Source organism: Psammomys obesus, unplaced genomic scaffold (assembly GCF_907164565.1).
Source record: "Psammomys obesus unplaced genomic scaffold, mPsaObe1.curated_primary_1811, whole genome shotgun sequence".
NCBI classification, from domain to species: Eukaryota; Metazoa; Chordata; class Mammalia; order Rodentia; family Muridae; genus Psammomys; species Psammomys obesus.
The window spans coordinates 10171171-10197890 of NW_026596073.1; the positions used below are offsets into that span (position 1 = coordinate 10171171).

Consider the following 26720-nt stretch of genomic DNA (forward strand, 5'->3'; position numbering starts at 1 on the left):
GTACTCACATTCTTTTTTTTTTTTTTTTAATTTTAACTTTTATGTTAATCACAGTTTATTCACTTTGTATCCCAGCTGTAGCCCCCTTCCTCATTCCTTCTCAACCCCACCCTCTCTCCCTTATCTCCTCCCATGACCTTCTCCAAGTCTACTGGTAGGGGAAGTTCTCCTCCCCTTCCATCTGACTCTAGCTTATCAGGTCTCATCAGGACTGGCTGCATTGTCCTCCTCGATAGCCTGGAGTGACACTTCCTTAAAATATCCAATTTGAGCTTTTGTTTACATCCACCTTTCAGAAAATATGCCCATATCTGTGACACTGGTTCCAGATATCTTTCTGGAAAGAAATTTTATGGGTGTGTTCATTTGGGCATTGCAGCATAAATGTTAGAAAGTTAACAGTTCCTGAAGGGTTTTAAATACAGCAATGTGATTGATGTTTGGATACTGTTATGTTGTGTAGGTAATTCAACTGGCCTGTCCTTAGGGACCTTTAGGATCCTGACAATGTCCTATGTGTACCTGTATCCTATAACATCATCTGGGCCAAGTACTTCAGGTCTCCCACTCTCTCTCTCTCTCTCTCTCTGCTCTCTCCTCCTCCTTTCCCTGTTGGGGCACCCCCTCTTCCCCATGTCTTTCTCTCTCCTTCCCTCTCTCTCTCTCCATTTCCATCATGCATAGTTTAAATAAGTCATAACAAATAACATGCTCATAGTTTCCCATGGAGCCCCATGAAGGAGTCACTAATTGGACTTTCTGGGCGTCTGGATTGCAGGCCCACTCTCTTTTATCTCCGGTGTAAGATGCTATGACTATCAAGGGGAACGGGCCAGGACCTCTGCTTTTCTGGCATAAATAGTCAAATAGAGAGACACAGATAAGCGAATGTAAGAGGGCAGAGGGGTCTGTGCAGATCGTGGGCATGGGCTGGGGCGATGCTGGCAGATCGTGGGCACGGGCTGGGGCGATGCTGGCAGATCGTGGGCACGGGCTGGGGCGATGCTGGCGCAGCCAGTAAAGTGTCTGTGACAGAGGCCCAGAGAGCCGAGTCTGTTTCTCCAGCATCTAAGTGAAGAAGCGATAAGGCAGATCACAGACATCTGTAGTGGCAGTGCTGGGGGGGGGGGGGGGGGCAGAGACTGGTTCCTGAAGCTCACTGTCCTACTCATCAGTGGAGAACTAATCCTAAATTTGACCTGTTACAGCAAATATTACTGCTAACAGTGCATCAGAAATATATTTATAGTTGCAGAGTAAAGCCATATATCAGTGAAAATTAGAAAGATTCGTTTTGTAGGATAGGACTCCGGTTACTTTTTATAATTGCATTTAATAAAGACTTGAAGGAATTATTTTTCAAACTCCTGAATATACTTCAGGGTTGTTTTATTTAGGAGGCAAGGAAGGTCCTCTGAGAGGCAGGATATGGAAAGATTCAAGATCCAGGTTGTTTTCTCAAAGCAAGTTGTCTAAATAGTTCCCAGAATCCTGCATTTACCTGGTGAAGGTTAATCTCATTAGCACCACAAATAGCTGAATGAGCTGCTTTCAGGAGCCCACAAGCATGCTCCCAAAGGAATTTTCTTTGTCAACTGCCTAGAACCCGAAACTGAGTTAGAGTGGAACTGCTGCTGTAGGTCATTTCTCAGAAGAAAGAAACCAGAGTCCACCTTAAAAACAAACCCGGCTATCAACCCTGGCTACTGAGTCATAAACTGAACACAGTGGGGGCAGTCAGTAGCAGCTCTGGAGATTTTCTTTCTTTTTTCTTTTCCATACAAAGAGGTAAAGAAAAACCCTGAATGGTTTTACCCTAACTTACAAGGCCACCTCTCCTTCAGTTCTTGAAAAAGACAGGTTTTTAAGGGAGCTCTTTTGGGATTCCTTTTGGAGAACAACAACAACAACAACAACAACAACAACAAAACAAACAGGACACACAGCGTAAGAAAGAGAGCACGCATTAATAGTTGTTTCAGGATGCAAGATTGCTGTAACTTAAGCCTGGACGCTTTGCAGGTTTCCAAGTACCTACTGCTGCATTTGAAAGAAACTTTGTGCTCTTATCAAAACGTAATGCAAAATGAAGTAAGACACAAGGCCCATTTATCTGAGAGCATGACAGCCTATTTCCGCATGGTTAGAATAGAGGGCAGCAGTGCCAGCCTCTCCACCTACTATCTGGCTGTGCCATTCTCCACCTCTGCTCCGGCCACTCCCTTAACTTGATATCTGTTTACTCTAGAGGGAGCAGGCTTTGAGAACAGATCATAAATATCCTGGCCCAATGCCTTAGGAGCCATAACAAGGGAAAAGAACATACTCGCCTCAAGATAACGTTTGGGATATTTAAATGTGTGGGTTAATTTTTTATCCACTTCAATAACTGTTTTTTTTTTTTTTTCTTCTTCTTCCGTCTACGTCTACTTCCCTGCTCTCTGTTTTTGCTCTGAAGCTGCAGGCACACAGCTCTCTGCAGGCCAAATCCCCCAGAGCCTACTGCCGGACTCTACTGCCTTAGAGACTAGTTCATCTGCTGTACCTGGGTGGCTGTCCCTTCTCCGATATGGCAGGTGTGAGTGGCTGTTTAAAATATACCATGTTTTTCTTCAACTTCTTGTTCTGGGTAAGTATTTTTCTTTTAATTATCAGTTTTGTACAAGAGAGAGGATCTTGAGATAAATATCATAACCAAGAACAGACTTATGCAGAGCTAGAGGATGAGGAGGAAAAGACATTTTCCATTTAAATGTTTAGATTTGTTTGTTTCTCTTTGGTTGTTTGGAGAACTGAAAATAAGCCAATGACTCAAAAAAGTGTACTCAAGTTCTTAGAAGATAAACATTTCCCAAATGTTTTCATATTGTTGCAAGACTAAACACAGAAGAAAGTATCCCTTAATTAAAGGACAATTATTCTTAGTGTATGTCAATCAGCGTTCTCTGGTTTTAGGACTCCAAGGAAAACAGTTTGGTTCAGCATGGCTTCTAGTTCCCTCCCTTTCATATCTGGGTTTAAAACAGGTGACTAACTAGTGGCTGATGGGGTGATAAATAAATGAGAGGACCATTTTCAGAGCCCCCAGGAAAAATAATAGGTCTTGAAATACTCCAGGAGAAGCAGTAGGAGTATTTAATCATTAGATTGAGCTTAACCAGTGACTACGTATTAGTATTTTGAAGTCAGTATTTTGATGTGTCATCAACCCACTTTTTCAAACAACAGGGTTTGTATCTTGCAAATTATGCTTTGCTGAAGTCTGTTGATGTTGCTAAAACGAATACATTGAAAGTATCATTTAACACTGAAAAATGAGTATCATGATTTGAAGGGGTGGGTTGGGATGTTGGGGAAACAGCCTTACCGCTGTGTAGGTATATGGAATAACTGAAATCTGTCCACAAGTAAAGCAATGGATATATTCCAGGGTGCTTTTTCTAGATTGAAAAGTAGCTATGCATTATTAAGAATAAGGAGCTCTGGCTTTGTGTCTTAACCTTTTGGCCTTTAATAGAGAGATGGCTGGTATCAGTTCAATAATATATATATATATATATATATATATATATATATATATATATATATATTTCTCTTCTTGTCTTTGGGTAACGAGCTAAATAGAGAGATGGACAGGGCATTGGGGTGAAAGCAAAGCTCCAATCTCATAAATTTCTATTTCATTAAAATAATGATAATTTAAACAAACTAATGTAACTTTATGGTCTGAAATGACTTCCCACTCAATGGCCCTAATAAATATAGGTGACATATAAGTGAATGAAATTAATTAAATAAGTATTTATTTATATAAATAAGCAAGAGAATTGAATGTTTTGTTCTTTCTACTTTGTCATTTTTTTCCTAAAATGGGCTGATTCTGAAAATACTAGAAACTAGAAAACTATTCTGAAGCTCGAGAATACGTGCAAATTTTAAAAAGTAATCTTATATACGGCTTCTCGAATTATAAAAGTCATCAAGGGGAATATAAAGGAAGAAATGAATCTGTTCTCTGGCTTTTTAAAAATCTTTCCAACATTCACAAATAAAGACAAATTTGGAAAATGAACTCCATTACTCAGCCTCCGAAACCATGAAACCAATCTGTACATGCGTGTTCTCAGTTACTTGCCCAGGTAATTTGGAAGAAAATACTAGGGTTATTATTCATCTCTCAATATGTTAGCATATGTCTTGAAAGGAAATCACATTTACTAATGTATCTACAATATCGTTCTCATACTTTAAATTTTTCATATGAAATTCTTGATCAGGGTTTAAATTTCCAATTGCTTCAAACACCTTATTTGAACTGTTTTCCAGAAAAGGTCCACAAATTGGGTCAGTTGAAACAGCTTGTGCAGCAATTTTAATCTGTAGATTCTCCCTCAAACCTTATCATTTACCTCCATTTTTGAAATTTTGTGTAGTTTTTTTCTGTTGGTCTTATTGAAGTTTCTATAGTTTGAATTTTGCTTTTCACATACCCAAGGTGTACCTTACTATACTTTTCTGTCTTCTGTATTTCTGTAAGTTAGTAATGGCATCAGACCGCTTGACAGGATTTGGTCTTTTGTGGGGGAGAAACTACTATTACATAAATAATGCTATGGTCTTTCATCAGGATGCATCACTGTTTGTGATGATCTTTCAGTTCATTCTTGGTTCATCAAAAGACTGAAATGACTACTAACCTACGGCTATCAGTATTTCTTCATATGTTAATTGAGGAGAAATTTGTTGTTTGGTTTCCAGGGCATCCAGTGTGTATGCACCCACAGAGGTATAGATACATATATAAATATATGTGATGTTTTATCATATATATATATATATATATATATATATATGGATGTTTTCATAAGGAAGACATATATATATATACAGTTCAACACAGTTTTTGTCCTTATCAATATATAATTTGTTCTGGCTTTTTGCCAAAAAGCACTTCAAGTTGGTTTCTGGTTCTTTTTCACATGATTATAATAATTCTTATCACTTTTTTATTAATAAGTGCTACAAGAGTCATTTATTCATTTTCTGGAAAGAGTTAGAACTACCTATATCTTTAAAAAGTACTAATCTCTTTATTTCTTTTACAGAATTGTAGTCATTGTTTATGTTTCTATGATATATGTATGGACTCATATATTTGTGATAATTTAAACAAGAAAAAATTAATAAATATTAATATAATAAATGACTAGGGTTTAAGATGTTAAAAAATGTGTCTGACAATACAGAAGCCAGAAGCGACCTTCAAATTAGGAAGAAATTAAAATACATCTTTATTGTATAAACAGAAAATGCAAAGGGATGATGGAAATTGTGAATTCATTGTCTAATTCACAAACAGGAATTTGGAATAGATCCAAATTTTAACCGAAAACAATACATAAAGATAATCCAGGAAAGGAATATATATATAATGGGTTTAAGATAAAGGTTCAAGGTCAGTTGCAGCTGTCTTCAATGCGCACCTTTTTATTCCCAGACACTGTCCCAGCTTTCCTGGGGAACTCTGATTACTTTATGGTTGCAATCTAGTCTTCTTTGGGGTCACACCTGAAATCTTTCTGATATTACAGATTTCAGTTAGATTAACTTCTTTCATGGATTTGACTCATCGTCCTGTGTGGTGGGACCTGCAATCTCTGTGTAAGGGACGAAGAGTCTTGGTGAGAACAATAGTTAGAAAGGCCAATGAAAGCTTCTTAGCCATACATCACATCAGCATTTTAAATAAAAATCTAGGCATCTGGAGCTGGTCCTGAGGCAAGGGGACATTCTTATTTTCCCTTTCCTGTCTCCCCTCAGTCCAGAGCTCTCAGTTGGAAAGTTATGATCCTTCATAGAAAATTAGCAATTTGTCACATTCTTAATGTTTACTTAAGCAAAAATTTTAGTGTTCCCATTGATGTGGTTTTCTTGGAGATGTCCCTGGCCTGGTGTGTTTAAAATGCATTCTTTCTGGTTCTGACTTGTGAAACTTGGCTTTGGTAAAGTTGGGCCAGATGTTGAAATATCTCTGAGATATGCATGTGGTCATTTGATCTGAACATCCTGGTTTCCCTTCAGGACGAGCTTGATGTGCCACACAAGTATGTGGTGGTTTGCATTTGACAGAGTTGCTCTTGGGAGAAAAACACATGCATTGAAAATCACTCCTAATCATGATGGAAATTGCTGCAAATGGGAGAATTGGAGGCATTATCAATAAGAGAAACATTGCAGATACAAAACCTATCTCCCTGACTATTATGTCAAACACAGGAAATGTCCAAATTTTCTCACACCCGTCTTAGAGAGGACAGGCCTTGGAGTATCAAAGAAATTGTTTCCTAGGCTTCTGGATAAGCAAAGAGTATGGGACTTCTGTAGGAAGAGGCAGGATAAATTCTAGACTCAGAGCATCGTGTGGCCAACAGGTCTCATGGCGAAAAGCACAGTGACACATTACTAGTTTTCTAATGAGCACAGAGAGGGAAAGGGCTTAAGCCAGAAGGCCAAAGACATTTACCCCTGAAATGATAAATGCATAAGGAAGGGAGTTTGAAGTGTTCAGAAAGTAGTCAGAACATGAAGCAAATCCAGGAACCAGTGACTCAATGTTCATTGTCTTTTCTACAGTGGATGTGCTCAGCTTCATTAAGAGCTTGGATGCAAAGCAGACATTGAGATAAGGGTACATCACAAATGACAGGACACAATTTTATTTTATCCTGTCAGCTGATGAAAAGACGCACAATAAACAGCTGAGCGGGACTGAAATTTATGAACTTTGTTAATACAGTAGCTGCTTTTCATTGCGCTATTAACGCTATTCAGTTGAACTGTGGCAACAGTGTTGGTATAAATGCCCAGTTGTCATGAGCTTAGGTAGAACAGGTGCTATTTCTTCACCAGCTGTCTTTCCATGGAGGAAATAGCTTCTTGATACTTTACAGTTTGTCCTCTCCACAAATTATGACCATAGCTCTGTCTACCTCTTTAGATCATTGTGATGATTAAGGGCGTTAATGTGCATAAGAGACTCAAAATAACAATAAGCCCTGATGAAAAATGGCATTTTAGTCAACATTTTATAGGCATTTTAATGAAAAAAGATAGGAAGCTATTCATATCTCAATGAGTAAATTTTTATGTTGGATTTTGGAACAGAAGAGGAACTAAGACAGAAAGAATTTATGATAAGGCAAGAATTCTTTTCATCACAGTTAAACAAATTTGAAGAAAATGTGAGTTCACACCAGTTGCAATCCAGATCCTGAATCTTGCCCCCTCTTGCTTTGTGTGCTGACATGCTCATTGGCTACTCTGTGCTCCACTTTGTGCATGCATCCAATGCACTTAGGAGGATTAACTGTAAAGATTAACTAAGATACTTTATGACAACTTATAAGTAAGGATTGGTAATCAGTAATTTAATTGACATTATTTTTATTCCAATGATGGCTCATATTGCTTCTTAATAGAAAAACTCACCCCTCAAATGATACATATATATATATATATACATATATATATATATATATATATATATATACATATATATATATATATATTTTTTTTTTTTTTTGCACTGTTGGATTTTAAAACATTAGTCCTAGTCTACCCTCCTCTTTTCTCACAAGGCAAGAAGTCTGTGAGAATAAAGGTAAGATACCCCCAATGATGTGGGCCTCCAGTCTGCATAGAGGAGACCCCAGATATCCCCACGCAAGTGGCTTCAAGCCTGTTGTGTTGATTATACAGACTCTTTCCACTAATGACCATTGGGAACTATTGTAAGCTGAGCTTGGGTTTCTAGGTACCTACATACATGTCTGTCAAGTCCTGCAGAACTCAAATCAAAAGATAGTTCCTTATGATGTCTTGCTATTCTTTCTGATATTTTGTTGATTTCAGCATATTTTTTTGTCTTAGTTAGCTTGGGCCTCTATAAGAAATTACCATGGATTGGTAGTTGAAACAAAATTAACTTCTTACAGTTCTGAAAGCCGGAAGGTCTAAGATTGATGTGCTGCCAGCAGGGTATCTGGGCAAGGGTCTTCTGCCTTCTTCCTATGTTCTTACAGGGTCCTTCCTAGAGGTTAATTAATGGGCAGAGAAAGATTTCTCTTCAAAGGTCCAGAATTTTACTGGATTAGGGGTCTACTTTGAAGACCTCATTCAACCTAAATTTTCTTCTAAAAGTCTTATTTCTTAATATAGGCATTGAAACAGGGTGTGAGAGTAGGGAGATAGTGATCAGACCATTGCTTGTCCATACACAAACACCAAAATTGCCTCTCTTCTCAGAATACTGATTCAGACCAGCCACATCTTAACTGTAAAAAAATCAAAGATGTCAAATTAGAACTGGGTAAAAAGCACAATGTCTCTCCTGAAAGTGAGACCAGAATAAAGATGGAGCAGTTAATTATACATGCCCATGCCGAGAGCCAACTAATTAATTCCTTTCATTTCACAGTCTTACAGCTAAAAATATCCACATCTAGGTATATCTTAATAACTTAACAAATCTTTAGACTTAAAGGAAAAGCATGGGGATGGCCTCATGAACTCACTATGTTGGTCTGCCTAAAAGTAATAGGAATGAACTGGTCTGTACTTAGTCAACTTGACAGAAGACACATCTACTTTTAAGATCAGCGGTAGCATTTATGAAGGTTCTAATGATATTAAGCTTGTGATCCTCACATATGAGCTGATCCAATGAGATGAGAAAGTTTTAAACAATATATTTTCATTTTAAAACTAAAATATTAGAAAAGAGGGGTAGCAGTGGGAATGGACGTGATATTTTAGCCAATTTCAATATCTGCAGAAGGATTTGTCTAATTGTGAAGACTGAAATTAGACAAACTATTCTTGACTTTTGAAATAATTAAATACTCTTCCTTTTCAATGTTTTTGTTACAGATAATGTTCAGTGGCTGAGAAAACCTAATATTGTTTGAGGGTCAAATGAATAAGATATATATTTAAGATATAAGTATTCTAAGTACTTCAAAACAATGAAATAAATAGAAATACAAAATGAAATAAAGGTTTAAAGAATATCACATTCTTACTCCAAGTTTTCTTTATTATTCTTATCTTATTTTTTGAGGGGGCTACAGCTGGGATACAAAGTGAATAAATTAAAATTAAAAAAGAAACAAACAACTTTTTCTTTGACAGTATGATAAATTCTATATAAACAATAGTTACTAGGTTAGTTGACATTACTTGCAGGTAAGTTAAAAGCCAGAGTAGCTATCAATGTGATCAGTATAAGGGTGTGAGGAATTTAAGATCAGGACAGAGGAGGCAATATGGAGAGGGATAAATAGCACGTAAGGCCTTTTGAAAGCCATATGAAAACCTACTACTGTAGAAGCCTCCTAAAGTCTATACACATCTAAAAGGAATTTAAGTGGAGTTACCATATAATAGGAGAGATAGTATTCCAACTACACATCAAACGCTACCAAATAAAACTCCCAGTGCCAGGAATGAGTTACATATTTTTTAATTGTTGGCCAAAAGTGTCCCATAAACTCCCCCCAAAATTGCAGGCAATTGCTAATGCTATTAGCTACCCTCTGCAGCTTGATGGTAACACCTTATTGCTTAAGACATCACACACTCATGTTATCAAACATAGAGAAATCCGACTGGTACCCAGTGAAAACCCCATTCCTACTGCCTAAGTGTTATACAGGCTACTCAAGGAGAAAAGCAATCATCAGTTTCTCCCAGCTATGACCCCTGAGTGCTATTGCAACAACCTGCCTGCAAAATATGCCCACTGGCACACAAGTGGCCCGGCCGACATCAGAGTAACCAACCACTGTTTGAGGGCTTCCATGAGACAGAACCCATTCCTGCTACCGTTGAAGAGGCCAGGAACCTGAGACTAGATAGGTCATGGGGCCCCAAAGGAAAACCTATTATTATTATTTTATTGCTAAATGAACATAGTGATAAAATGACTCCTGATGACATATCACTACACTCAGATCAGCGCGCCCCTCAACCCTCATCAGAGAAGGTTCTTCATGCAGTAGATACATATATGAACTCACAGAGACAGTGAAAGCATGCTTGAGATCTGGACAAACTCAAGGGAGACAAAAATCCCAGCACAAAAAATGAGCACAAACTCCCTGCCCTAGCCAATGAGCTATTCGTAATTGATAGCAGCTGGGAGAGTGCAAATCAGTTTTCATCAATGGAGTGATACTGGCCATAGCAACCATACTCCAAGCAGACTGGCTACTCATGGGCAGTTGGCCAACTCAAATCAGACTCCATGCTTTTTTAGTGGATTTTTATTTTGTTTTTATTTTCAATAGAGAGAAAGAATATGAAATTGGGTGGGAAGAGAGACAGGATAGCTTGGGAATTTGGAGAGAAAAAAATAAAATAAAAATATTCTGTAAGAAATTATGAGGGAGGGGGCTACAGCTGGTATACAAAGTGAACAAATTGTAATAAGTAAATAGATAAGTTAAAAACTACTTAAATGATGCATATACTAGCATTGTCTGTCTAAGTAAATAAAATAGATCATCGTCTATGCTGCAAAAAAGAGTAAAATTTTAAAAATATGATCACTACAAATATATTTGCAAAGGGAGTAGAAAAAAACCCAGAAAATATCAGTAAGAAAATCAATTCATAAGCAAGAAAACTGTGATTATTACAAAATCACTATCAGAAAGTCTTGTTATTATTTGACACTAATTCTCAGTTTCTGACTTGCTAACTAGTAACTGCTTTCATGGGCCTTTATCTTCATTTGTAAATATTAGCTTTATTGGAAACAAGGGACAAAAAGGCTTGCAACTCTAAACTTTTATTAATTTATGTTGTATAACATCTATGCATGCCTGTGTATAAGATAGTCAATTGCAGAGGCTATTGGCTAGTAGACAAAGAATTTTTTTTTTAATTGTGTTAGGATAATTGGGGCAATTTTTGTAGGAGTTAAAGCATGGAGGAAGGATTGATTGGTTAGGAGTTGGCCTGGATTTCAACCTTGTGACTGTAATCTATCAGGATACAGTTACTTTATCTTAACAAACAGTTTGGACTTAGAAGACTCTTGAGGTCTTTTAGGCAGCAGAGATTCCATGTCTCCTCAGCTGCTCAGTGCACTGCCTTTAAAAAACATTTTTTTAAAAAATAATCCCCTTGACCTGATTTCTACTGAAAACTTAGTGAGAAAGCATTAACGGTTCTGCTTGAGGGTTGCACGCATATGGTTCAACCATGTATGCGTGAAAGCAATGACACTCCAAGGTCACTGGATTTGGGAGACTTCAAAAATTTGTTTGTTAGAGTACAGAAAGGTCAGAAACATCTAGAAAGTCTGATAACACCTACTATGTCTGGTATGTTACTGGAGCTGCTCTCAATGTTTCTATGGAATAATGCATCTTTGATTTTTCTGAGGCTGTTAGTATATCTCTTCCTTTTTTAACCTTGAGAGACAAGAGTTTTCCTGACACTAAGGTAAAATGTGTTTCAGATTTTATGTGTTGGCCATGGTCCAAATTAAATAATCTGGAAAAGCCATTAAGGGGATTTAAGACTTCAAATACTGTTCTTCATTGTTTCTTTTCTCTGGGTAGCCTTATTACCTGAAATAACTTATATTTTTTAAAAAAAGTTTATTTGCATGAAAAATATTGATTGATATATAGTATCATTGCTTAGTTTGACATTTTGTCAAATGTTGTACTATTGTCTGTCTTTGCAAACTTTTATCTTCTTCAGAAATACTGAATACATATTGGATGATTAGTAAGTTATGATGACTGGAGTCCAAGAGTCAAATTCAGGGGTATATTAAGGCTATCTTATCTTTAAACCATAAGGAAAAAAAAAAAAAACTGACATGACTGGAATTAGATTATGGGAAATGTCTTTTTTTCTCCTAGCAAAAGTTTCTTCCTGTCTTAACACTATGAATGGACTGCTATTCTTGTCATTCTTATACACCGTAATGGTCTGGTTATCCATGAACTGTGGCAGCAGCCAGATAAATGGAGTTTATGGAATTAGCATTTCACTTATCTCACTTATCTTTGTATTCTAACATTTTGTTTTCCTTGTCTACAGGTATGTGGTACAGTGATTCTGGCACTAGCAATATGGATAAGAGTCAGCAAGGATGGTAAAGAGGTAAATATGGATACACGAAGCAACTTTATCTCCGTAATGAAAGGCAATGACAAATAGTAAATCTTCTATACCATTCTTCTTATAATGCCTCAGTCATCACTTGTGACGTCATGTTGGTTTATAATTGAGGCAATCAAAATTGCTTATTATGTGCCTTGCATGGAGCAGTCCTTCTGCAGAGCTGAGAGGAGCATGCTGTTACTACAGAAACATCCATGTGACTTAAAGGAAAGCTATTTTTCTGGCATGGATAGAAATCTAAGGTTCCAAGCTACACAAAATGCTAAGAGTTGGTCAATCCGATTGGACTAGTCAATCACTTGGCCAAGGGACCAGTCCTCAGGAAGGCCGATCTATCTTAAGCCATTTAAAAAACACAGAAGGAATTATATCCTTAATGAGATAGTGAATTTTGCCATCCCAGAGTCCCAGCCCTCTATGTAGTCAATAACAGAGCACACACATACAACTGAGTTAAGCCTGCCTGCTTTTCTGAGTCCTTCATCTGCCTGGTGCTGATATGAGGCTCACTCTACCGCCATCCCACCCAGCCTGTTTTTCCATATGGCTGTTCGTCTGATCTCTATGGCTGAACATGCATGCTAGCCCAGAACGAATAGCATGGTGGCTCTCATTCTCTTAACTATCTTCCTTATCCAGGAATCTGCCAAGATTTATAGCTCATCTGCCCTGCAGTTTTTCTTTCAAGCTCAAATAAAATTTTCCTTAAGCTTTCTTCTGAGTCCATTCTTAAATTCTTTTTTTTCAATGAGACTAAGGACACTGAGCAATGACCCCAATTTCACTGATAACATGTGTCACCCCAGGTAGGGCTCTTTCCCAAGTTCTAGTATCATTATTCTCAAGCTAGAAAGACTTCAACAGAAGGAGATGTAAGAAGGGGTCTAAGCAGAATCTTGCCTTCCTCCACTACTAAAGGCCAGGTGGTGAACAGCTTAGAGACACAGAACATCTTTCCTCTCCACCAAGAACAACTTCTATATTACATTCTGATTATCACGTAGCTCATCCCAGGGTGCTTGGTCCAAACTGAAAGATGAAATGTCTTCTTGGAGAAGAACGTGACTCTAGATTTCAAGGGCAGCACAGTTCAAGGATAGTTGGTATTTACCTCTTGCAACTGGAATTTGAGGCAACCATGTCAAGCAGAGGCTGCCACTCACGGTAGAGTGACTCAGGTAGTGTTCAGCTTCTTGACCGTATGACAGTTAACAAGACCCATTTCCCCACATTACAAGACTTTTCATCCCAGGGACAAAGCTCTTAGCAGTATGTCCTCAGGTTTGGATGTTTAGGTTATAGGCACAATTCCAGCCCTTTGGACTCAACACATTCTATGTCTATTCCATGCTGAAGTGCCACAAATCTGCAAGAAGGGAGAAAGTGCGAGTGTATGGGGAGGTCATTGTTCCAGATTTACCCAAAATAACACCAGGCTGGCTCCGTTTCTTGTCTCTCTTATTTTCATTCTCTGTTTTCCTCTCAGTTCAAAGAGTATCCTGTCACCCCACTTTACTGTTCCTAGCTCCTGCAGAGCAGCTTTCTCACCCTTGGTTGTGAGGACAGGCTCCTGTCAGGGTCAAATTCTCTATTGTTAGAACCTTTTCAAAGGTTTCGCTCCAATGGTTTTCCTCCCTTAAGAAGAATTTTGATTCCTATAGAATATTATAAAGATAATATTAAGCTAGAAGTGAAGATAATGTTTTAAAATTATTTAGACTATATTATAGTAGAACTAAATGCCTTGGGACACAGCTTAGTTGGGAAGAAGTATTAAAAGTAAACTGATGGCTGGGCTGGTTTGTTTCCTTTTCTAATATGGACAGATTTTTCAGAAATATTCTCTTTCTCTCTCTCTCTTTCTTCCTCCCTCCCTCCTACTCTTCTTTTTTTCCCTCTCTTTCTCTAGCTCTGCCTTTTGACTTTCTTCTGTCCCAAAAGAGTTCAGCGAATCCCAGAGGCAGTTAGCTACTTCCTTATTCTGTACTTCACCAGATGAATGAACTGGGAGAGGCTGGATGAAGCAGGTAGTCTTGCCCTCCCAGTTCATGAGAATTCCATCTGTTATTTATGCTGATAAATGTGGCTCTAAGTTCCTGATGGCCCCGGAATCTGGGGTTTGAGAGGAGGGTTTGTATATACTCTGTCTGACGTTAAGGTTCATAATTAAAAACAAAAATTAACAACCGTCCCTTTAAGAGTACTCCTCTAGATTATGTTGCAAAAGTACTTTTAAAGATGTGTACACAGCCTGAGTTTTATATCATTATTTGATTTCTGGTCAACATTTTCTTTCTCCCAGTGTTTCTGTTAAGCAACTTGGTGTTTAGTCTGTTAGGAAGCACACACTGAACATATTAAAAGAGAGCTGTTGTCCTTGAGAGAATGTGACTCCACATCTGGGAATGAAATGGACTGGAGGGGTGAGACAGCACCGTTAGCTACATTTAGATCCTTGCACTGTCAGCCTCCTACCCAGAACACGACTCAATACCAGGACAGCATCAACCAGCCTGGTTTATGTGAGCTCAGCTTGATTTGTGTTCATCTGCAGTGAGCAGCAAAGAATCAACACTGAGTGAAGAGCTGAATTTTATTACTGGGAAAATACAATTAGTAGTTTTACAAGGGCCAACATGAGCACAAACACATAAAAGAGTGACAGGGAGGTGACATCTCTTTCTGCTAACGTGCCTTGGAAAGATTGTTTGTAAGGATAAACTCAGTAGCTCCCAAGGCCAAAAACATGGGCACCATGCTTGTTTCAGGACATCTCTGCTAATCTAAAGAAGGTCCTAGCATCCTCATCTTTCAGACTCACCAGCCCCTTTGTGTGTTTCTTCAGAACCACACAAACTCTGTTTATCCAGGACAACTTTGGCAACCTTGCTGGGTTTCTGGCTGTCACAAACACCTAGCTCAGATTTCTAGTTCATTCTTCAGTAAGAATAGGTGTTTGTTGGGCTGAGCTTGCAAGAGTGACTGCTGGTGGGTCAGCAGGCAGCTTTCTTTCTGTCTGGTTCCTGGCACTGGGTGGCCCAGCTGGCTCAGCATCACCATGGGTCCTACTACTGCCTGCACAGATATCAGTACTTAAACTCCCTGCGAAGATAGCCCATCTATTATCTCTGTCTCCTGGCTTTCTCTACTGAGTCCTAACAACCTTGCTGGTGTGTTTAGATATCACAGCATGTCCTGATGATCAGACAAAGCTGCCTTCCCAAAGCTCTTTGTCTGGCTTATCTGTTTTGTCTCTGATGTTGTGCCTGCTTGTTAACAACAATGATTTCTCTGGCTTTAATAATTTCCTAACCCTTTAAAAGTATATTTTATTAATTCTTTGCGAATCTCATACATTTATACAAGGTATTTTCATTGTATTCATCACCCAATCCTCCCTTGATTCCAGATCCATCCAGTCTACTTCCCACCTTGTCCAAATTTTTGTTTTTTAATATTTCTTCTTGTTGTAATAAGCCACCAAGTCCAGTTTGCGCTGCCCATGTACTCATGGATGAGGCCATCCACGAGAGCAGTGTGGTCTCTCTACCAGGAGCCAGAACCTCAAAGGAAACTAATTCTCCCTCTGGAGATGTCTGGCTCCGATCTTAACAACAAAACAAACAAAAATCTCTCCCCAAAATATAAAAAAGGACATAAGCAAGCTTTAAATTTATAAATGTAAGCATTATGTGTCAACAAATACTTTTACAGACAAAGGAGGCTTTAGAAATCACAGAACTGGCCTATTTCCCTTTGACAAACCAAAAATGGTCCCAAAGGCTCAGGTTAGCCTGCTGTCCTAGGGTTACAAACTTGTAACATATTGGGACCCCATGTAGGATATGGATATTTGTATTTAGGCCTTCATAATATTGGTATACTCTATCATACCAACTGTTGAGTCAATGTTTCCTATAGGGTGTGAATGGATTAAAAAAGCCCTCAAAACAAAAGGATCACTAGTTGTTCACTTATTTTTTTTACATTGTTTGTTAAAGGAGGTAGGCTATGAGTGGCCTGGTAGAGTAGAGAAGGCAGAGTCTTGAGTACCTTCCTGTAGAGGTGGCCCAGGACACAGGTTCCAGGTAGCATGGGGAATGTATATAGCATGAATACGAAATGCTAGCCCAGAATCTCCACCTTTAATTGTGACTGACCGCTGCTCATGCCTGCAGTAGGACAAGCAGTATGTGGTTGGGGTGCTGTGAGGTTAATGGGCAGGAGCACACTTGTGTTTCATGCAGAAGAACTGAATTATACCAGATGGGTAGCCCACCCGCCATAAGCAGATGTTTTCCACAGTATCCCATCATCTGACAGTCAGGTCAAATTAAAGTGTCTGGGCTAAGTCCTTCTGAGAATGAGAAGATAAGGGTTGATATGAACGACTCTGACATTCATTCACGTAACCAGCAGCGACTTGAAGATCCTGGGATGTTTTCAGGTCAAAGTAATTAGAACAAAGGCTTCATAATGCTACTCTAAGTATAAAATATACAATGTGTAAACCAAAAATCCCATCAAAAGGACCAAATGCACCTTTCCTTTTAAGCTTTTAGAAGCAACTTTAAAAGGTCATTATAGTTCATCCATTCAACATCTACCATTTCATTCTAGGACAACGCAAGGCTGGAAATACAGCTCAGGAAGGTGGCCCTTGATAGGATTTGAGTTCTTCTGGGCAGAGATTTTCACTGGTTTAGATCACAAAAACTCCTCGAGGTCTCAGGATAAGACCTGGCACCCAGTGGGTACCTGCGGGGTATTTGGAAAATAAGAAACATAAATATGAAAAAAAAAAAGAATCCATGCACCAATCTCGTCTTTATTTCTAGATCGTCACTTCTGGAAGCGCTGACACAAACCCTTTCGTTGCTGTGAATATCTTGATTGCAGTTGGAGCCATCATCATGGTTCTGGGTTTCTTGGGATGCTGTGGAGCTGTGAAAGAAAGCCGCTGCATGCTTCTCTTGGTGAGTTCTAGTCCAACCCAAATACCCACCCTTCAGGCCTCAACGGTTATCTGTCCTTGTGATCTGTCAAAAGACTTGCCAAGCTTGATGAAACCCTAATTTCTTTTAGAGAATTTGGTTATGGAAGATGCGACGGCATAGGTTTTGAATTACATCAGCTTAAATCTTAGTTTACTCTGCACTTTAGAGTCTAAAAGAAGACACATTTTAGTCAGTCATGCCTTCACTATTCCATACTTCAGTGTGTCAGACACAGGAAAACTTAAGACAGAACCCATTGGGGGAAGAATAATAAGTAAAAACTACAGTGAGAGCAGCTGAAAAGAAGGGTGAGGGTGAGGGAGAAACTCTCAAGCCAGAGGTAGAAGTAAATAATCTCTCTGTATGGGTGAGGGTGTGCTGTAGTCTCAAGAAAGAGAGCCTGGGGTCCAGGGCTGCTGTGTTCAGGGAAAGGGAATGTCTTGGGTGTGGCTGCAGAGGGCAGAGGCTATTTCCAGCCATTATAGGAGATACATTTGTGTGCACTGTAGCCAAGTCATAAAGTACATGCTGTGCCAACAAAATTGCAAGAAAGATAATTGTATTTGTCACTTCAAATTTCCCAGAAGGATGGATGAAGCTGGGATAGCTCAGAGGCGTTCACTTTCGAACTTATACACTAGAAAGTAATGAGCAGATCTCATAAAACTATTAGAAAGTAAGAGTATTTGTTGGTTATAAATTTGAATGGATCTAAACTTGCCTGTATAATAAAATAAGCATTGTCCATATCTTAGAGTAATGGCCCTTAGCCATCTATTATGAGGGAAGGCAGAAACACGTTTAACCAGAGTCCAGTAACACTTCCTGTGAGAGCTTTTTGAGTAACGAGGACTCTTTTGCCATTTGGGAAATTTAATTACTTGAGGAACTTGTTTTCAAAACAGACTGGTACATGGGTAGAGTTCAGGAGATGCACAGAGAACACAGTTCCAGTGATTTCCACAGTGAAGACGCTGTTTGGAAACCAGTTGTAAGCTTGTATGTGTTCACCTTGATTTAAACAGGAATAGTGAAATAAAATTCAGATCCTCTAGGCTGTCAAACCTACTTCCCTTTCATACGCTAGAGTCTTTCCATTGAAATTTAATTACAACCACTTTTCTCGATCAATTTTTGAAGCAGATGTTTCTGGTCAGTAAAAGATTTTGAATTTGAAGCTTCAACACAACTGCAAAATAAAGTTAGGCTGAGGCTGAAGCTCCACCTTCAGGCAGTTCTGGCTGCCAGGGGTCACGTGACCCTGGAATGCTGTGGTAGTCACTGGCAACTCTGAGGATAACCCATCCTTGTGTCTTTCAGTTTTTTATCTTCTTGCTCCTGATTCTGATTCTGCAAGTGGCAGCAGGTATCTTAGGAGCTGTTTTCAAATCTGAGGTATGTTCACAGATGATGTTTGACAGCTCTGGGAAAGCCTAAAACACTGAAATTCTACACCCTAACGCGAATAACTTAATATATTTTCCTCCCAATTTTCAGTCTAGCCGAGTTCTGAATGAAACTCTCTATGAAAACTCAAAGCTTTTGGCTGGCATGAGTGAGGAGGCCAAAGAATTCCAGAAGGCCATGATTGCATTTCAAGAAGAGGTAATTAGAATTTCTTGACCACTTGGGAATTTGAATATAAATCTTCAATGTTTCATTTTAAAATTAAAAAAAAATGTTGTTGTTATTATTATTTTATGTGTGTGGTGTTTTGCTATGTGCATGCCTGTGTACCACATGTATTCCCGGTGCCTGCAAAGACCAATGATGACATTTAATCTCCTGAAACTGAAGTTATAGGTGCCAGTGAACTGCCCTGTGGGTTCTGGGAATCACACGCTGGTCCTCTGGGACAGTAACCAGTGCTCTAAGCCAGCGAACCATCTCTTCAGCCCAATACCTATTTAAAAAAAATTATTGTATTCTGTGAAGATAAATTCCCCCTTTTGAAGATTTTTGACTGATTGTTATTTCACAATGTAATAAGAAAAAAAAGTATTTGTTACATTCAAATCCAATCCCTTATGAGTTGAAGCCATTTAGGGCATAAATTAAGAAGATACATCTATATCAAAGTAAGCTTTTATGGAACCAAACTAATGACTATTTTATTGTTTATAGTCTAAGAGGGTAGTGTGCTAGGGAATTTACCTCCTTCTCTTCCTCCCTCCACTTTAAACTAACATTTTGTGCTCCTCACAACCCCATGAACTAGTGTCTTAGTTTGTTTTGTATTGCCATGACAAAATGCCCAAAACTAAGTATAAGTATTTTATATATAAAATACATTCGTTTGTCTGTCTATTGGGGCTTTTGTTTGTTTGCTTGGTTTTTAGACAGGGTCTCACTATGCTTTTGTTGTCCTGGAACTCATAATGCAGACCAGGCTGGCCTCAAACTCACAGAGATCTGCCTACCTGTGCCTCCCAAGGGCTGAGATTAAAGGGGTGAGCCACCATGCCTGGAAGAAAAGGGGCTTGTTTTGCTTAACACTCTGGAGGGTGGAGAGCGTAGTGTCATCATCATCATCATCTTCATCATCATCTGGGAAGTTCTGTGAGGTCCTCATGGAGAAGGGCATTACAATGGCGGAGGGAATATGGAACAGATCACTTGAAACAAGAAGCAAGAGTCTAGAAAGACATGCTCTTTTATTGTTGGTTTTTACTTATATTCTTTGGGTGCTCAGATTGTTACAGAGTGTTAATTATTGCTTTCATTGTGTCATTTTCACACATACCTTGCTGTGTGGTTGGTTGGCTTCCTCCATTCTTCTCCCAGATCCTCTTGGCCTCTCCTGCCCCTGGTACCCTTCTGCCCACGGTAGTCCCTTTCTAATTTCATGTCACATGTATCCTATCCCTTTCTCGTTTTCCCTTCTTACGGCAATCCGTTCTTTTAAGAACTAACTCAGTCCTGCAAACCCACCCACTCCTCACAGCGAGCAGTTCCCCACTCATGGGAGCGATTCCTCTTGTTGCGGTTCCCACTTCATGTAAGTTCTCCAATGCTGCAATACAAGATTTCAGGACATGAAGCCTAAGCAGATGGTAGCATCATCTGACGCACACCATTGTTGAGAGGGCTGACAGGTAACAAATGAAGGGGTTGGATTTTGAGTCTAGATCCACACAACAGTTTTTTTTTTTTTACATTTCCTTTTTTAAAATTTTATTTATTTTTTAATTTTTTATTAATTACACTTTATTCATTTTGTATCCCCCCATAAGCCCCTCCCTCCTCCCCTCCCGATCCCACCCTCCCTCCCCTTTCTGCATGCATGCCACTCCCCAAGTCCACTGATAGGGGAGGTTCTCCTCTTCTTTCTGATCTTAGTCTATCAGTTCTCATCAAAAGTGGCTGCATTGTCCTCTACTGTGGCCTGGTAAGGCTGCTCACCCCTCAGGGGGAAGTGATCAACGAGCAGGCCAATCAGATTATGTCAGAGGCAGTCCCTCTTCCCATTACTATGTAACCCACTTGGACACTGAACTGCCATGGGCTACACCTGTGCAGGGGTTCCAGGTCATCTCCATGAATAGTCCTTGGTTGGAGTATGATTTTCTGGGAAGTTCCCTGTGTTCAAATTATCTTGTTCTGTTGCTCTCCTTGTGGAGTTCCTGTCCCTTCCAGCTCTTACTATTTCCCACTTCTTACATAAAATTCCATGAGACCCTTAGCCCCTAGCCCTTTCCCTTTATTCCTTATTTCTTTTCTCTTTCTTTCTTTCTTTCTTTCTTTCTTTCTTTCTTTCTTTCTTTCTTTCGTTCTTTCTTTCTTTCCTTCCTTCCTTCCTTCTTGGCTTTCTTCTTCCAGTTTCTTCTCTCCTTTTTTCTTTCCTTTGCTCTTTCTTTCTGTTTTCTTCCTTCCTTCATCTCTCCCCACTCTTTTTTTTTCCTCTTTTTGCTTTTAAATTAAAATCAAAACTTATGGAAGCACTAAGAGTATTCAACTATCTGGTTCCTTCCTAATCTTCACTAAGTTCTACTTCTTGAGAAAGCTGTGTCCCCCCAGCTTTATCTAGTCAAGGTTCCTTGAACAACTCTGTCTTCCTGTCTATCATTCCGCATCCTTGGAGTGAACTTACTGTGTTTCTTTCCCTTTGTGAATACATGGACTTTAAAGAATGACACCGTTAGATTTTAGAAATCTCATTATAATAACTACATGTAGTATTTCCCACAGATGTGGCTTGGCATAGCAATTATAGCATGGCTGGATTTTATACATTATTCAAGCTGAATTTTCATCAGTTGAAATATTTTACATTTACCATCTACTGTTTAAATATTGAAGTGAAAGCCTACCCTTTTTTGCTCATCTCACTTATATAGTAGTCTGAATCAGTTTGTTCTCCCTCAATTAAAAAAAAAAAAAAAACAACAACAATACATCACCCTAGATAGAATTCACATCATTTAGTCTTAATTATTTATAAATCTCATAGGAAAAAGAAGTCTATGGATGTCTGTAAACATAGCGTTTTCTTTGAAAATAGCTGTTGTTTGACTCCCTAGTTTTGTTTTTCAAGCTGAAATGACCTTGACTCTTTAAAGTATTTATAATATGGCACTGTTTCTCTGGCCATTTACAAGTTCTTATTTGGACAGATTCTAACTTACATAAATTCTGCTTAAAACATTGTTTTCAAGAACAGAGCAGAAATCTGATGTGAACCAGTTCCCACCTAAATTCCTGCTGTTTTTCTAGCTGTACCCTCTGCTTGCCCAGGCCCCTCCTGCATGATTCCTACCCTAGAGCACAGACTAATTCAAGTTGATGCAGAACAATATAGGCAGCCTCCATCCTTCCATGAGGCACACAGAGCAATCTTGGCCTTCTCTAACAAGATGAGCTAGGATAAAAGACCATAGAGATCCAAAAGGATTTTGGGGCAGGTGTTTACTGCCCATTTCCAGGGATTTAAGGATGCTGCCAACTGTGACTTACTAAATGTGCTGTGTGTTGTCTGTGCTTGTAGTCCCTAACACTTAGGACCATATTGCTTTATTATCCCGAACATGTTTTTGTCTGCTCACCCATCTAGCTTTCTTTGTTTTAGTTACATTTCTTTGGGAAGAGGGTCCTATTCCAAACTCTGTTTTATCTGCTGACACAATACATATAGACAGAAGTTTCAGAGATTGTATGTCTTTCTCTGCATTTCAGGAAATTCCCACACAAATTCCCTCCTAACATGCAATGGAATGTCCCCCTCTAGAATTCTTGATACGTATTTATATAAGGGTGATGTGTCATTAACTCTGGCCTTTTCCATCCAATGGTCGTACAACTTACAATTTGTTCTGACAAAAATTTTTCGTTAACTGCTCTATTGCAAGTCCAGAAAGTAGATAACATAACAAGTTTTAGCTTTTCTATCTCCTTCCCTTTCTTCTTTATTTCTCAGGCATTCCTTTTTTTTTTTTCAAATATGGAGTGATATAGATATATATCATATATATGGGATTTATATTCTATTTTATACAGCAAGTCCCCAATGATTGATATTATTCAAAATTACATAATCAGAAAGAGTAAGCCATTAGTAGTCTCTATTATGGGAACAAGAAGGAGGTTGTTTGAAGAAAGCCCTCCTTGCTAATATTGACCTTGGAACTACCTAAAATTTCAGCTTTTTATCATAAGAACATTGAATCATGTGTTTGGACATCAGTTTTTGAACAAAAGCCCAAGAAGATTTACTTGTCTCAACTGAACTTGTTAGTTTAAGCTCATTATTTGGACCTCCTTTGCAACTTCACTGCTCTATAGTGTCTGACACATACTTCCCTGTCTTTACCTAAATCATTTATAATGATGTTGAAGTGATCATGTTCACTTGAGAGCATAGCACAGACAGTATAACAGATAGTGATCAGAACATTATAGTGGTAATATATTTAGAAAGTAGATTTTATATGCTGAGCACTGGGCCTATCACTTTATATAGATTTTCTCATTTTTCTCTTTACAGCAAATCTGGAGATTAGATCCCATTATCAGCAACTGAAACTTTGGCAAGATGGGCTCTAAATAAGAATAGTATGGCCACCTAACTATAGCCATTGAATGGAAGTTCTTTGCCTATTTTTTTTGTGGTTAATTTCTTTCTTTCTTTCTTTCTTTCTTTCTTTCTTTCTTTCTTTCTTTCTTTCTTTCTTTCTTTCTTTCTTTCTTTCCCTCTCTTTCTTCTTATTATTCATTTAAAAGTAGATTCATCTCTCATACAATACATCCTGGAGAGAGAATCTAAACTGGAAAAATTGGAAGTCCTCATCAAATCCTTAGTCTTTATCAAATCCTCCCTTAGATCCCAGATAATCTTGCTGGAGAGGAGGTGGAAAGATTGTAAGAGCCAGAGGGTATGAAGGACACCAGGCAAAGAAGACCCCCTGAGTCAACAAAGCAAGGTGCATATGAGCTCACAGAAAAAAATGCAGCAAGCACCAGGCCTTTGTAGGTCTACTCCAGGTCCTCTGCATATATATTATAGCTTGATGTTTTATGGGCCTCCTGACTATAAGACTTTTTTGCCGGCTCTTGGGACTCTTCCTCTTGTTGTGTTGCTGTGTTCATCTTAATATGAAACTTTATGCTTCATTCATCTTATATATTATTTTGTCATGTTTTGTTATCTTTTTCTTTTTAAAATTAAAAATATATCCTTCTCTCATATAATGCATACCAACCACAATTTTCCCTTCTCCTCCCTTCACTCCTAGCTTTCCATTAACTTCTCCTCTTCCCCAGACCTACTCCCCCTTCTTTTTTTCTTCAGAGAAGAGTGGGTCTTCAAGAGACAACAACCAAACATGCCAAAACAGGATACAATAAAACAAGGCAGAAGACCTCATATCGAGGCTGGACAAGGCAGCCTAATAGAAGGAAAGACGTCATATGGGCAGGCACAAGAGTCAGAGATGCACCCACTCCCACTGTTAAGAGTTTCCCCTTCCCCCCAAAAAACCCAAAGCAACACAACTAACTATAACTTGCATTCAGGAGACCTGCTGCAGACTCATGCAGGCTCTAGGCTTGCCACGTCAGTCTCTGTGAGCCCATATGACCCCTGTTCATCCAATAGGCCATGTTCTCCTGGTATTCTCCAGCCTCTCTGACTTCTATATTCTTTCCTTCCCCTCTTCTTTGGAGTTCTCCAATTTCCAAGGGGAGGGACCCAATGGATATCTCTAATTTAGATTCTCTCTCTTCATAATGTATGGTGTGGGCACCCACTCCCATCTTCTGCTCGAAGAAGCCTCTCTGATGATGACTGGAGAAGGTACCACTCTATGAGTCTAGCAGAATATTATTAAGAAGCATTTTTTTTCTACTTGTGTTTAGTTCTACGCTAGGTCTCTGGGCTATCCAGGCTCCAGTTCCTGGGCATCCAGGCAGTCTAGAACACGGGCTCCCTCTTCTGGTGTGGGCCTCAAGTTAAGCCAGATGTTTCTCTGAGTAGCTCTCTTTGTCCTGTAACTCACTTTATAAACCAGGCTGGCTTCAAATTCACAGGTCCACTTGCCTCTGCCTCCCAACTGCCTCTGAGAGTTAAGATGTGTGCTCAGACTTTGTGCGTGTGTGTGTGTGTGTGTGTGTGTGTGTGTGTGTGTGTGTGTCTATGTCTCACAACATAGTCTTGACTGTCCTGGAACTCACCCTGTAAATCAGACTGTCCATGAACTCACAGACATCTGCCCAATTCTGTTTCCTGATAAGCTGGGGTTAAATCCATGCCTGAAAGATCAACCAGTATTTGTTGTTGTTTAATAACTTTTTCTAACAGTTTCTTCATGAAGTGTTCTCTCCAATAGATGACTTAGGAGATGATGGAGAGATTTTCTTCCTCATCCTCATCCAGTAATGTTCTGTGTCACACCCACTTTCTTGCTTTTCTTCCTGGAGCACAGCCACATCCTCTTTTCCTTTAGTGAGATTAGTTTAGGCTTTCATCTCTATGACATTTTTTTTTTTTTTTTCCTGAACGGTTAAACTTTCGTTTGTGCTTGCTTTCCTATTTTAAGGATCTCTACGAAAATTCAGTCTCAGGGAGGTCCTGGAACCTTTAGTCTTTAAAAAGTCTCTGGCACAGAAATAATGGAATAAAATTTTATTTTCAAATTTTCTTAGAAAAATTGAGCAGTATGTGTATTTTTTGAACTTGAGAACTTGACTTTTTGTGAACCTAAGATGCATAGATTGGACTCTTTCTCTTTTTGTTAAAACTAAAAGGTTAAGAATTTTGTTTATTTATTTAATTTTTAATTTTTTTCTTTACAATTTATTCATTAAATATCCTGATTGAAGCACCCTCCCTCACCTCTCCTCAGTCCCACCCTCTTCCCCCCTCCCCTTCCCCTAATCCACTGAAAGAGAGAATTCTCCACTATTGCCATCTGCCCATAGCTTGCAAAGTCTCATCAGGATTGCCTGCATACTCTTCCTCCATGGCCTGGCAAGGCCACTTCACCAAGGACAAGTGATCAAGGAACAGTCAACTGAATTCCTGATAGAGGCAGCCCCTGATCCCCTCATGGAGATCCACATGGAGACTGAGCTGCCAATAGGCCACATCTGAGCAGGGTGTCTAGGTCCTCTCCATGTATGGTTCTCCCTTGGTGTCTCAGTCTCTGCAGGACCCCCTGGGCTCAGATACTTTAGTTTTGTTGCTCTCCTTGTGGGGCTCCTGTCCCCTCCAGGACACTCTATTCCCATTTCTCTCTTCTTCCATAAGATTCCCTGCACTCTGTCCAAAGTTTGACCCTGAGTCTCAGCATCTGCTATGATCCCCTGTTAGGTAAGTCTTTTCAGAGGACCTGCAGGCTCCCATCCTGTTGCCTCTTTTCCGCTGCTTCTGGTGTCTGTCCTGTTTGCCATTCTGAATGAGATGTAAGCATCTTCCCTAGAGTCCTCCTTAGTGTTTAGCTTCTTTAGGTCTGTAGATGGTTGTCCTATATTATAAAGCTAAAATCCACTTATAAGTGAGTGTACACCAAGCCTGTCTTTCTGTTTCTGGGTTACCTCATTCAGGACGATCTCTTATTTGCTTGTAAATTTCATGATTTCCTTGTGTTTAATAGCTGAGTAATATTCCATTGTGTAGATGTACCACAATTTCTGTATCCATCCTTCCATTGAGGGACATCTAGGTTGTTTACAGATTCTGGCTATTACAAATAAAGCTGCTGTGAACACAGTTGAGTAAATAGTATCTTCAACAAATGGTACTGGTCTAACTGGATGTCTACACGTAGAAAAGTGCAAATAGACTCATATCTTCACCCTGCACAGAATTAAAGTCCAGGTCAATCAAAGATCTCTACATAAAACCAGGCACTAAATCTATTAGATGAAAAAGTGGGGAAGAGTCTCAAACTCATAGGCACAGGAGACAATTTCCTGAACAGAACACCAACAGCACAGGCTCTAAGATCAACAATTAATAAATGGGACCTCATGAAACTGAAAAGTTTCTGTAAAGCAAAGGACACTGTTAATAGGACAAACGACAGCCTG

The 26720-nt window shown here is 39.0% G+C and overlaps 1 protein-coding gene across 1 annotated transcript in view; it reads left to right on the plus strand.

Moving 5' to 3' along the window:
• The first annotated feature begins 2279 nt into the window (after nt 1-2279).
• Nucleotides 2280-26720, plus strand: part of Tspan8 (tetraspanin 8) — a 33206-nt gene continuing 8765 nt past the window's right edge. The window contains exons 1-5 of the mRNA XM_055625828.1: nt 2280-2629; nt 12118-12180; nt 17040-17177; nt 18519-18593; nt 18696-18803. Coding sequence (XP_055481803.1) covers nt 2570-2629; nt 12118-12180; nt 17040-17177; nt 18519-18593; nt 18696-18803 — 444 coding nt within the window. The 5' untranslated portion in view covers nt 2280-2569. The remainder of the gene's footprint in view (nt 2630-12117; nt 12181-17039; nt 17178-18518; nt 18594-18695; nt 18804-26720) is intronic.